The sequence below is a fragment of the Carassius gibelio genome, chromosome B2, assembly GCF_023724105.1.
Source record: "Carassius gibelio isolate Cgi1373 ecotype wild population from Czech Republic chromosome B2, carGib1.2-hapl.c, whole genome shotgun sequence".
Classification (NCBI taxonomy): domain Eukaryota; kingdom Metazoa; phylum Chordata; class Actinopteri; order Cypriniformes; family Cyprinidae; genus Carassius; species Carassius gibelio.
The window spans coordinates 17980110-17993757 of record NC_068397.1 but is presented as its reverse complement, the minus strand read 5'-3'; the positions used below and the strand labels follow the sequence as shown (position 1 = coordinate 17993757).

The window sequence follows — 13648 nt, the reverse complement described above, 5'->3', positions numbered from 1 at the left end:
GCTACAAGTGAAATAATGCATTATATCATTTTAAAGTATGTTGACTGATGTTGAATATTTTTTTTTTATTACTGTATGTATAGGATATATACACACACTGATAAGTACTTTAGAAACCAATGCTATCTCACGACCAGTTCTTCTGTATTTTACGAGGCGGCTAATTCATATGAATCCACACAACCTCACTCATACGATTTTGTATGATTTCTCTTGACTCCAGTGATGGGTAGGTTTAGGGGCGGGGTTAGGTGTAGGTCATTCATGCAAATTCATACGAATTGTGCAACACGTAAAATATGTACGATTTTGCACAAATCATATGAATTTGTACTAATGAGGTTGTACAAAGTCATACAAATTAGCCACCTCGTAAAATATGTACGAATTGCCGTGAGAACAGGCTGGTAGAAACATTTTTCACTCTGAAACTACAAGTAAATTTCAAAGGCAATTGCAGAAACACATTGAATTAAACACATAAAGCCTGAAACAGTATTTTATTGTAAAACCAGTCATATATATATACACATACATTTATATATAGTTGTATGGTCATGTTGTATTGTAATAACTTCATATCATATCACTTTGTACATCCTATTTCAGAACATTATTTGTTTTGTAAAGAATTTACTAAGCATTTTGGCAAATTAGTGTATTTAATTTTTTATGAAGTATTATCTGCTTTGTGTCTTGCCTATGACACCTTTTAACCATGACTATATTCAAATATATATATTATAGCTTCTAACAACAAAATGCTTGAATAAAACGCTGCAAAGGTGTGTTTGTGGTGTAAATAAGAGATGCATTCTGCAGTGCAGACAGCTTTGTTGATTATAACAGGAGTGTTGGTGAGATGTCTGTGCACGGACTGCCAGTGAGCTGCCACTGAACTGCAGGGCTCAAACAGCCGTGTGAGACGTGACTGACATGATGCACATACATGTTGTGACAATTACTTTTCAGCAAGGAGCAGAATATACAATTCAGATGTCAAGTAGATACTTACAAAACATGGCACCGGATAGCAGTGTAGCTCTGTACGGGAAGTTAGTCAGTCAGTAGGCATGAATAATATTTCACATTTAAGAAAGGTGTATTTTGCATATTTAAAAATGTAATCTTACAACAAAGTGTGGCTTAAAGCAAAGTAAGCGTGCATTCAAGAACACATTCACTGCTGGCTACAATAGGTTTGCTGGGTGATATGGATGCCAAAGAGTTCTGAACAGTGTTGGAGATAGAGTGAATGTGTTTGTTCAGGTTTGTACAATAATGAAAAAGCAGACATTTGCTGTGTGTCAGACAAGAGTATGTTAAGAAAGCTGCAGCCTCTAAAGAGAACAAGAGAATGCAGTTCAGCTGGATTGCTGTATAGAAAGGAGCCCATATGGCCAGTATAAAATGAGTCAGTCCATGTAACCTTCAGCAGAAGTGGAGAGATACAGAGAGTGGAGAATGAGCTGATTTACACAGTGAGGATGAACATTTTGACTTAACTGATAATATGAGTACCCCTCTATTTTGAAGTGTCCAGGAGACTGGTTGATATTAAGTCCAAACAGCTGAGATAATCATCATAACATTCCACAAGTAAATCAAATTACTCCAGTTGATCATTTAATGTCTTGCAAAGTAAAATTCTGAACTTTTGTAACAAACAAATCCATCGTTAAAATGAACTTTAAACATTAACTTCAAAAAGTTGCTTCCAACTCTATCTATAATATTGCTTTATCCAGTTTTTTTTTTTTTTTTTTTTTTTTTTTTTTAACTGGGTTTATCCAGGTTTTTTTTTTTTTTTTTTTTACTGGGTTCTGACTTGTCAATGCAATTCAGGAGATACTGTAACATAATCAGAAAGGCTTGTACCTTATAGTATCTGTTATTCACATACTGTAGAAAAACACAAACCAGGAGGCACAGACGTGAAATACCATTTATGAAAGTGTGAATCAGAATCAGCAGTCAGTGCCCCATGAAGAAGTGGTCAGGGGAATTGAAATAAAGGACTCCTACTGTATCTCCATATGGAGTATCTTTTCAGTTAGCTCCTTTGGATGAGACTATGCTACATTATGTCTAAAGCTAGGAACCACAAAACTGACAAACTCAGTAATTTTGCACTTTATTCTCATAGGGAAGATGAACAAAAATAATTTTATGAAATGCATTTATATCATATTATTCTTGTATTTTGTGTTTGCCAATCTAGCCATGTAAAGTAAGTGGCACTATAAGTGGAGTAATCTTTCTTCAGGACTGCAGTACAATTATGGGCAGGACACTGAAATAAATGTAATTTATGCATGGTGTACTCTAAAATTCATTTGTGAAACTGGTTTTCTTCTGCTTCCTCTCTGCAAGACTTAATTGGTTCTGTGTGTCACAATACGGTTCTGGGAGTATTTAATGTTGGAAAACTATGTTCAGTGCCTTATATCGGAAGATTCTATAATATTGATATTCCTTCAGAAATGAGTTTCGTTTTGGGTGTATGTAATACAACTCATATTGGTTTAATGGCATATTGGCTTAATGAATTTTATTGCAAGTGTCATATTAAAGGTAGAACATAGAGTACCTTTTAAATGTTTAGTTTAAAGGTACAATTTGTAAGATATTTGCAGTAAAATGTCCAAAAACCAGTAGGCTAGTGTTATATATTTTGTCCAGCTGATTACTAACAATATCTAATGTTTTCAACTACTTGTAAATGATGAGAAAAATCCCATTCTAAACAGTCACACAGGGCACTGCAGTCGCCTGTCAATAACGTTAGTTACCCTTTGTTTACCGCCTTTACTGACGTAGAAACCACATGGCAACAGTGTCGTGGACAAACGCGGAAGTAATGCCTAGGATCCAGCAAATCACTAGCTTGCTTCAAGCAGTTCCTTATTTACTTCTTCTTGCATGTTTTATGGTGGATTGTGTTACTTATTTATGGAACATAATTACTGCTTACCGCCTGTCGCTGGTTCTGTCGACAAGGACAGCTCCAGTAAACGTAAGCATACGGGCCAACCAAACGACCCAAGAAGAGTTTGGGACAAGAGGAGAGAAAGAGTGAGGATCAATATCGGTGTTGCATTTTCTAGATAGAGAGAGCTTCGCGACAAACTTCAACTAGAAAGAGATGCCGGTCTCGCTTGTATTTTACTCGACAGGTGAGTGGTTTTGATTTGTATCTTTACAGAAATGTATGTTATTATAACCATCAACAAGATTAGTATTATGAGGCATACACGCCAAACACATCGCTTCTCTAGACCCGCGCAAGGACGGGTCTGATCCATAGTCTTATCACGTCTTTGCATCCATTACATCCAAGATTTATCTTTCCGTCTGATTTATGGCCATCAGCGATTGAGTAGAAAACAACAAATCCCATCATTCCACGCTCCTTCTTAGCGTCATCAAACTATGCAATTGGTATTGTTTTGGTAGTGCGCCCCCTCATGGCCAAATTTGTCAAAATCACTGTCTAGCAATACCATTTAATCATAATCTTACAAAGGAATTATTATTTTTTATGAACCTTTTTTTTATATTTTAGGTGGTTTTGTGGACATTTTAGTTTAGTTATTTCCACACACACACACACACACACACACACACACACACACACACACACACACACACACACAATTGTTGTCTTAAAATACAAACTCTCTATATGCTCTACTCAGCATTTATGGATTTATGGCCCTGAATGTAACATATCTTATTATGTTACAATAAGTAGTGTAGAAATAAAGCAAACTGTGTAAACATGCTACACATTTTGAAATGAAAGGCAGACAATTCTCCACCTGGCAACATTAATAATTAGCGATGACATTTATTTGTCTTTACTTTGTTCCTCTAAATGGAATAAATTTACCTTCACAATTCCTTGGTGACAATACACTTATGAATATATTCATAGATGTTTCATTCTGCAGAATGTTCAGTTGCTGGATATGAATAGTGAAACTGTCCCAAACCTATTTGAATGAAAACCTGTTTTTGTTTGTATGTTTTTGGGAAATTCACTGAATATTGTTTGCTATGGGGCTTGGTGTTTAGTGACACTACAATCAGTTGGTAATGAATCTCTCATTAATAATTAAACGATTAAAATATAAAACGGCAGCAAAAACTATTCTTTATTTTATTTTTTATTTTTTTATATGTGTTTGGATATTAAAGTCTGATTCCTGAAGCCTGATGAAAGAGTTTACAGCTTTATTGTTCCAAGCAGGGTTTAAACAGCATGACCCCAGGCCTGACAGTAAGCCAATATAACCTCCAGTTTATTGACTGGTTAAGTATTTCCTTAAATGCATGAATGAAATATAAACATTATCACATCTCTGCAGAATAGCAAAATGATGGAACTAAGTTTATAAAAAGAAGCCCATTTCATGTCTGGCATCATGATAGAGCTCAAAAGGATACCTGTTCAAAGCATATCGTATTGTTTTGTTTTCAATTAGAAACTGACAAAATATTTGTGGAACATCTATTATTAAGTATGCACACTTTAAATGTTTAAAGTACTTTTTTATTTCCATCCAGTTGTTTTGTTTAATTTGTTTTATTCTCATTAATACTTAAACATTACATTACTATTCAAAGACTGCTGTCACAGATTTCCCATGTCATCCAGAAGCTAACATTAATGGTTAAAGTTTCCGGCATTAAAGCCAATAAAATATAAACAGAAGCTGTCTTAAGTTTGACTTATTTATCCATAGTTCCATTATCATATTACTTTGAAATGAGAGTTGAATGCTGAAAAAAATAAAAAAATAAAAATAAAAAAACTCATTATCATATGCATCAGATCAGTGCTAACTGCAGTGGATACACACATTTATTCTTTACTGTATCAGACACATGCATATCTTTATTACTTACCTTTTTGTTTCAGGCATTTCATTAATTTCTATATTTATGTGCAGTGACCGTTTATGATTTATCGGGATTATAAAACATGAGTGGGTGGATTTGGGTGTATGCCCGCCCTTAGTCATGACGCGAAGGCTGAGGTTCTTTAACTGATGTTTAATGTGTTCTGGACTTAGACTCCAACATCAACACCAACACCAACACCAACACCAACACCAACACCAACACCGTAGAACTGAGTAAAAAAGGGTGAATATACAACAAACATGTCATACATTCAGTTACATGTAAAACACACATGACTTTAAACTCGTACATAAACAGAAAATACATCCACATACCACTTTTGCCTGCTTATGAGCTAAGAGAGGGGGTTATCTTGAAGCTTCTTTATCGGATGACTTCTAAATAGAAATACTTAAAACTTTGCAATGATTACATCATTCCATATGATCAGCAGAATTGCTCTGTGAAACTCGGATCGCAGTTCTGACTCGTTCTCCGTGACAAAACAGGAAGTGACATACAAAGGCACGATGGGAGCAAAATAAAATATAACCAAAGAAAACTCTTAGAAAGAATAAATATTCCTCAAATATACAACAGTTGAGTATATAAATCACAATAAGCATTATAAAATAGTCGAAATATAAAAATATACAGATTAGACTGATCAAAAAGTTATAAATAAATGAGTGTTGAAGTACACAAGTGCCATCTAGTGGAAATAAACATTATAGATTCCGAAAGCTTGTAACAGCAAACACACTCCCACCATCACGCAATGTGTGATTCTTACAAGAATTTACTTTATAAATACTCAGTAACTCAACATGAACTAATAAACATTCAGTGGGTAAGTATTTGTACACGTTTAACATACACAGTTAAACACTTTTCAAACTTAACCCTTTTAATCAGCTTCAAGTAGTAACACTGTTTTGTGTATGGGTCTTTCTAAGTAGACTGACTTATTTGTGCGTGCACCCTTGCTATCTAGTGTTGCATCACTAACAAGAAGTTTAAGTCTTCTCACCATTCCATCAGATCCTGGGAAAACTTCTACCACTTTAGCTAGCTTCCACTGATTTCGTGATGCCAAATCATCTTGAAGCAGAACGATATCATTTATTTTGGTGTTTCTCCTGCTCTTATTCCACTTACTTCTCTGCTGCAGATTCAACAGATATTCCTTCCTCCACCTGGTCCAAAACTCATTTGCCAGAAACTGAACTCTTTTCCATCTTTTCTGAAGATAAAGATCTTCCCTCACAAACTCTCCAGGAGGTGGTGCAATGATGGTGGACTTCATTGTTAATATATGATTCGGCGTCAATGGTTCTGGTCCCACAGGATCATTGAGGTGCTCTGAGGTCAATGGTCGACTATTTACGATCGCCATTACTTCATACATGAATGTTCTTAAGGAAGAACTGTCCAGTCTTGCTGCAGACTTGTCTAGGATGGACGTTAGTACACTCCTTACAGTCCGGATCTGTCTCTCCCAGACACCACCCATGTGACTGGAAGCAGGCGGGTTCATGATAAAGGTACAGCCTAACTCTTTCACACGTTCTTGATCCATTCCCTTCATCAACTTCAGGAACTCTCCCTTTGCACCCACGAAGTTGGTACCTTGATCACTATAAAGCTGACTTACATTGCCACGTATAGCAATAAGACAACGCAGTGCATTAAGAAAGGCGTCAGTACTAAGATCATCCAGCACCTCAAGATGAACAGCTCGCGAACACATGCAGGTGAAAAGTAGTCCGTATCTCTTCAACTCTTTCCTTCCCTCTTTAACATAGAACGGACCGAAGCAGTCCATGCCACTATAGGTGAACGGAGGGGTAGCTTCCATCCTTTCTGGTGGCAGGTCAGCCATCCTTTGCTCCTGATTGCATTTCCTCAGCTTCCTACACTTAATGCATTTGTAGATGAGAGATGAAACTTCGCTACTGCATCCCAGAATCCAAATACCATTGGAGCGGATTTCATTGATGGTCATGCCACGACCTTGATGTTGCACCTTTTCATGGAAGTGTTTTATGAGTAAACGAGATATATGATGTCCTTTAGGAAGAATGGCTGGATGCTTGACATGAGAGTGAAGCTCTGCCTGTGTCAATCGTCCTCCCACTCGTAAGACATCATGGTCATCGATAAACGAACTTAACTTGTACAGCTTTTTGAAAAGACTTGAATTAACTTCCTTGCCTTGTCTTAGATGCTTGATCTCGTCACTGAACACTTCTTCTTGAACGATGTGAATTATGAATTGTTCAGCATCCTTCCTTTCTTCAAGTGTTGTGGAATTGTTGGATCTTTCTACCAAACCTTTCGCACTCCTTGCACAACGTTTGAGCCTTGCTATGGCTTTCACTGCCCTCTTCCAATCTGAAAACCTTTGCAAGCGATCTGACAGACACCACTCTTCCCTTGCCTTGGTCATTAGAACCTGTGCCCTTTTGAGTTCCGGGTCTCCATCATTAACTTCTCCCACCTTAATGTCATCCTTAGGGAGTTCTCTTTGCCATAGGAAACTTGGACCAGTAAACCAGTTCGATCCCATGAGTTCTTTTACGGTGAGCCCACGAGAGGCATGGTCAGCTGGATTTTGTTCTGAAGCCACATATCTCCATTGACTAGTCTCAGTGCTTGTTCTGATCTGCTGAACTCGGTTGGCTACAAATACATGGAAACGTCGTGCATCGTTGTTAATATAGCCAAGGACAACTTTGGAGTCGGTCCAGTAGTATTCACGAATGCCATCCAATTCTAGTTCTCTTTTGAGCAGATTACCAGTTCTTGTGGCAACCACTGCAGCTGAGAGCTCCAGTCTGGGAATTGTTGTTACCTTTGTTGGAGCAACCCTAGCTTTACTCATAACAAGAGTGCAGTAGACTTCTCCAGACTTGGTTACAGCTCTGAGGTATGAACATACTCCATAGCCTGACACACTGGCGTCTGAGAAATGGTGTAGCTCATATTGTTGAACATCCTTGAATGTTGATGGCACATAACAACGTGGTATCTTCACCAAAGACAGGTTATGGAGGTCTCGCAACCAAGCTTCCCAATGCGGCTTGAGGTCATCAGGAAGTGGTTCGTCCCAGCCTAACTTGTCTTGACACATCTTTTGTAGAGTCCTTTTCCCAACTAAAATGAAGGGAGCGACGAATCCAAGAGGATCAAAAATGGAAGCAACTGTAGACAGCACACCTCTTCTAGTAAAAGGATTTTCCTTTACTAACACTCTGAAATGGAACTTGTCTGAAGCCACGCACCATTGGATGCCGAGCGCCCTCTCTACTTTAGGTTCTCCTAGGGTCAAGTCAAAGTCAGTTGCCCCTTCAGTACATTCCTCCTTTGGAATTGTGGCAATCACCGTCTTGCTGTTGGTGATGAATTTATGCAAGCGAAGCTTTCCGGTATTGCAGAGACCCCTGGCTTCCTTTACAAGCTGGATTGCCTCTGCTTCAGTGTCCACACTCGCTAAGCCATCGTCAACATAAAAATTACGTTGTATGAACTTCACTGTGGCTTGATTAAACTTGCCTTGACCTTGTACGGCAAGGTATTTGAGGCCGAAGTTTGCACATCCAGGCGAGGAGGCCGCTCCGAACAAATGGACCTTCATTCGAAAAACTGAAGGTGAGGCTTCCATGTTTCCATCTTCCCACCATAGGAACCTGAGGTAGTCCCGATCCTTTGGAGCAACGTGGAACTGGTGGAACATGCGCTCCACATCACACATGATGGCTACTTGCCCTTTCCGGAAACGACACAAGACTCCAACAAGGGTATTTGTGAGGTCAGGCCCAGTCAGTAGATGCTCATTCAGAGAAGTATTCTGAAATCTTGCAGAGCAATCAAAGACGATACGAATCTTGCCTGGCTTCTGTGGGTTATATACTCCATGGTGAGGTATATACCATGCTGGTTGACTACTTAACTCCATCTCTGGGACCCTTTCAGCATCGCCTCTTGCTATTATGTCCTTCATGAAAGCCATGTAGTCCTTTTGGTACTGTTCATCTCTCTTTAAACGCTTCTCTAGGGATTTGAGTCGATGCTCTGCACACGCTTTGTTGTTTGGCAAATCTGGCCTCTCACCCTTAAAAGGCAATGGCATCTCATAGTGTCCATCTTGCACTTGCTTAATGCCTTCATTCAATTTTGCCAAAAACCTTAAGTCTTCTTGCGACGTTGAGACTTCCTCATTATCCCGTTCTACAAAGTCTGACTCAAAAACCTTCAATATCTCGGCCGGAGTGATCATCTCTTTAACCTTGTTCCTCTGTACAAAGCAGACTTCAGACTTGAGTTTGTGAGATGGATCACGAGCTGGTAGAACTTGCTTCATGATAATCCTGTGACTCACACCGATTTCATCTTCATAATAACTGTCGTCATGGTTGTATCCAACGATACTCCAACCCAACACGGATCTTTGTGCAAATGGCTGATCTTCATTGCCACTGAGAACATCCCTGGGAAGTAAGGCTTGAGGGCAGTTGTAGCCTATTAACAAACCTACTTCACAGTCAAGTGCAGGAGCCATTTCATCTGCCAGATGTTCTAGATGAGGCCAATTCTTTGCGGTTTCACATGTGGGTATATGAGATCTATTTGCAGGTATGTAGTCTCTAGTATAAGTTGTTGGAAGTTTGATTTTAACTTCAGACTGAATGCCTCTTACTTGTAGACCATTCAATTTGTGACTGGACACAACCTTCGTTTTGGATGTTATGGTGGAAATCTTGAGTTTGACAGGCTCTTTCTTGATATCAAGTGTCTCAGCTGTGTCCTTTAAAATGAAAGTAGTGTCGCTCTGAGTATCAAGCAAGGCATACACTAAAATCTCCTTCCTTGGTTCATCTGTTGTTGAGACATATACTGGAATGATTGATGACGTATGAGTGCCGTTCCTTTCTTGAACTACTCTGTTTGAAGTCACAGGCTTAGACTCTTGTACCTTCTGTGATTCGGCTGTTCTATCTGCAGATCCGTGATTGACCTTGAACTGATCTTGACTGGTTCTAGAGCTTTGTCCTGGGTATTTATTTACACGGTCCTGGTGTAGGCTTGTTGGGTGACACTTCTCACATTTTTCACACACACTCCTAGAGGTGCAGCTTCTGGAGTTATGACCAGTCTTAAGACAGCCAAAGCACAACTTCTCAGACTGTACAAACTTCAATCTTTCCTCAATTGGTCTTTCCATAATTTTGCGACACTTATGAAGAGTGTGGCCTAATCTCTTACAAAAGACACACATAAGGCTAGTCCTTTCACTGGAACTAGTGGTGAATGTCTTTGCACTTGAGTTGCGATTCCTCTGAAACTTATAATGATCTTGATCTGATTGCTTGAACCTTTCTTGCTCTGCTGGCTTTATCGCTTGCAGTGAGGTGATAGGATTGCATGCGATTCTAGCTTCCTTGTTAAGAAATTCAACAAAGTATTTGAAATCTGGGAATCCTTTGTATTCGTCTTGAAACTTGGTGACTGCTCTATTCCAACGTGAACTCAACCAGTCTGGCAATTTGGCTAATATTCTTTGATTTTCAACACAGTCATTCAGAGCTTGTAAACCTTGTACATAAGGCATTGCTGATTCAACACTGCTTAGGAAATCTACAAATTCCTGGAGGTCTTTGCTGTCTTTGGCAGCAATCTTGTGCCAAGACTGTATTTTGTCACGGTAAGATTTGCCAACTACGAACGGATTGCCGAACCGGTCATCAAGGATGTTCCAGGCTGCCGTGTAAGCCATTTCTGTTCCAGCCACAAAATGTCCTTCAATCGCTCTCTTGGCCGGACCACCTACATACTTGCGTAGAAAGAATAGCTTTTCTTGTGATGGCAAGTTCTTGCGATCAATTAACGTCTGGAAGGACAGCTTCCAGTCATTATACTTCAGGGGATCTCCAGAAAAAACAACAGGTTCTGTAATTGGAATCCTATTGGCTGTAATCGCTTCAGCCAGTGCCTTCACAAGATCATTAGAAGCTTCGTTGGGAGCAGGCCATGTAGGTGACTGAGAGATATGAGCTTGGGGTAACCTTTGAGAAGAACAAGAGGGTTGGTTGAAAGGAGCAGTGTCTTGAGCGAGCGTAAATGGCTGAGAGAGAGAAAAAGGAACGCTTGGTTGAAAAACATAATGTTCTTGCCTTTGTTGAAGAAGAGGAGCAGAACGCTGTTCTCCCTCATCACCTTTGATGCTTTCAGCATAAACTTGCAGCCTTGCTTGTGCTGCGTTATGTCTTTTTAGTTCCTCCAACCGTTCCACTTCTTTTTTCTTTTCTTCCAGCTTTATTTTTCTAACAGTGCTTTCTGAAATAAATTGAGCCCTTTTCCTTGCATTCTCCGCTTCGGTTTCCCTTTCTTGAGCTTCTCTTTCTGCTGCTAACCTTTCATCCTCTGCCTCCAGTTTCCTAATTTCCTCTTCATGCTGATGTTGTGTCTTCATTATTTTAATCACTTCTTGTGTAGCCGCTACTTCAGCCGCTGCTTCTTGTCTTTTCTGCAGAGAATCACTGTAAGATTGACTGGACATCTTGGAAACAGACTTTGACTTACTGGAGGTTGCTGAGATGATGCTGGACACAGTGGCTTCAAACACTGAATCTGAATCAGGCCAGGGAATGTCCTTAGGATCACCGTTGAGGAATCTTTGAGACTTCTCATTTGCAGTGCTAGTAATGGCAAGGCAAGTGTCATTTTTCCTCCGAATTTCAGGTTCAGGGCTTGTGATGCTTCTTATATCACCATAAATATGGTCGACCTCAGACTGAGTGGCATTAATGGTGCTCACAACTTCACAAATCAATTCTGCATCATCATTGTTCTTAATGGCTCTTTTCAAACCATTGATGTGATACTTCCACCTTCTATACTTCTGCTCAAAGCTTCTTTTCAGATCATTTAGTCTAGCGTCTTGCAGCGTTTTACCCTTCTCGGTAAGCGTGCGTGCTCGCTGGCTTCTTCTAATATCTGAGAGCTGTGTATTATCTATGTCCACCTGAGGTTGTTGTACTTGTGCAGCCACTTCAACTTGTTCAGTTATATCAGCCTGCTCTGATGGAATGACCTGCTCTGCATTGTCTACGTCTTGTGCAGTAGGGGTTGTATAGCTAACTTCTTTAGTAGCCAGCAATGTATTTTCACTTGTGTTTGACATGCTAAACCTGTGTTGCACTATAATGTGAATATTCAAAGAGCAATCTAAAGTTTAGTGTAAAGCGGTTATCTCAGCTACACTTATGTGATCCAATCATGTAAATGATAACAAGCTACAGAACTGTCAAGAAGTAGTCTATGAATTCAACTTGTAAAGAAAAAATGTGAATATCAACACGCTTAAATGATGAAGTATACACAAATACTTGAATACAACAGAAAATTCAAACTTTAGTCTTATTTAATAGTAGCAAAATTGTTTATCTGTTTAGTCCCTTTTAGTTTCTTAATAAGTCAAACGATAATAGAAAAATGTCCAACTTTATCTTAGAATGGGAATGATGGAAATACCAGAGCAATTGAAACTTCAGTGACAGTTCACAAGACCTTGCGCTGCTTCCAAGTCACTAACTTCAAAAGTGCTTGCTTGTTCAGCCTTTGCTTGCTTCAGTCAAGTCAATTGCAATCTTTTCATGTTGTACTTCCCTCATTCAACATGTGGCGCCTCTTGATGGCCGATTTCCTCGTGCAGCTTTACGATCTGATGCAGTTGGCCTTCACCGACGCAGTAAGTGTTCTACTATGCCCGCCCTTAGTCATGACGCGAAGGCTGAGGTTCTTTAACTGATGTTTAATGTGTTCTGGACTTAGACTCCAACATCAACACCAACACCAACACCAACACCAACACCAACACCAACACCGTAGAACTGAGTAAAAAAGGGTGAATATACAACAAACATGTCATACATTCAGTTACATGTAAAACACACATGACTTTAAACTCGTACATAAACAGAAAATACATCCACATACCACTTTTGCCTGCTTATGAGCTAAGAGAGGGGGTTATCTTGAAGCTTCTTTATCGGATGACTTCTAAATAGAAATACTTAAAACTTTGCAATGATTACATCATTCCATATGATCAGCAGAATTGCTCTGTGAAACTCGGATCGCAGTTCTGACTCGTTCTCCGTGACAAAACAGGAAGTGACATACAAAGGCACGATGGGAGCAAAATAAAATATAACCAAAGAAAACTCTTAGAAAGAATAAATATTCCTCAAATATACAACAGTTGAGTATATAAATCACAATAAGCATTATAAAATAGTCGAAATATAAAAATATACAGATTAGACTGATCAAAAAGTTATAAATAAATGAGTGTTGAAGTACACAAGTGCCATCTAGTGGAAATAAACATTATAGATTCCGAAAGCTTGTAACAGCAAACACAGGGTGAGTTTACCATTATAGGTTGGTTGTTTTCACACACTGCGGCCACACAACTGTGTTCAAACATTTTATAAAAGTGATTTTTTTTTGCATTCTATGGCACCTTAAACATAAACATGTTTGAACGTATGTATTTTTTACATACTGTATACATACTTTATACTGTACTCAGTAGTGTCACAGACCCTTTTATACCCCCATATTTGATGACGAGAACATGGTAGAAATATTCAAATCTAATGATCATTCTGTACCATGTTTTACTATACTTAATTAACTCTTGAAATTTTCAAAAAAAAAAAACAAAAAAAAATCA

The 13648-nt window shown here is 38.8% G+C and overlaps 1 protein-coding gene across 1 annotated transcript; it reads right to left on the bottom strand.

Moving 5' to 3' along the window:
• Positions 1 to 5074: 5074 nt before the first annotated feature.
• LOC127951442 (uncharacterized) lies at positions 5075 to 12764 on the bottom strand. Its single transcript, XM_052549330.1, has 3 exons — positions 11082 to 12764; positions 5939 to 10973; positions 5075 to 5137 (listed from the first exon to the last, which is right to left on the bottom strand). The coding sequence occupies exons 1-3, from the start codon at positions 12089 to 12091 to the stop codon at positions 5075 to 5077; spliced, it is 6108 nt and encodes a 2035-aa protein (XP_052405290.1). The 5' UTR covers positions 12092 to 12764.
• Positions 12765 to 13648: the final 884 nt, after the last annotated feature.

Excerpts from the sequence above, each read along its gene's own strand:
- LOC127951442 (XM_052549330.1), bottom strand. The coding sequence starts at position 12,091 with ATGTCAAACACAAGTGAAAATACATTGCTGGCTACTAAAGAAGTTAGC. Across the intron at positions 10,974-11,081 it reads GCTCCTCTTCTTCAACAAAG|GTTACCCCAAGCTCATATCT; the intron begins GCAAGAACATTA and ends TTCTTCTCAAAG. Across the intron at positions 5,138-5,938 it reads TCCCAGGATCTGATGGAATG|TTCTACGGTGTTGGTGTTGG; the intron begins GTGAGAAGACTT and ends TTTTTTACTCAG.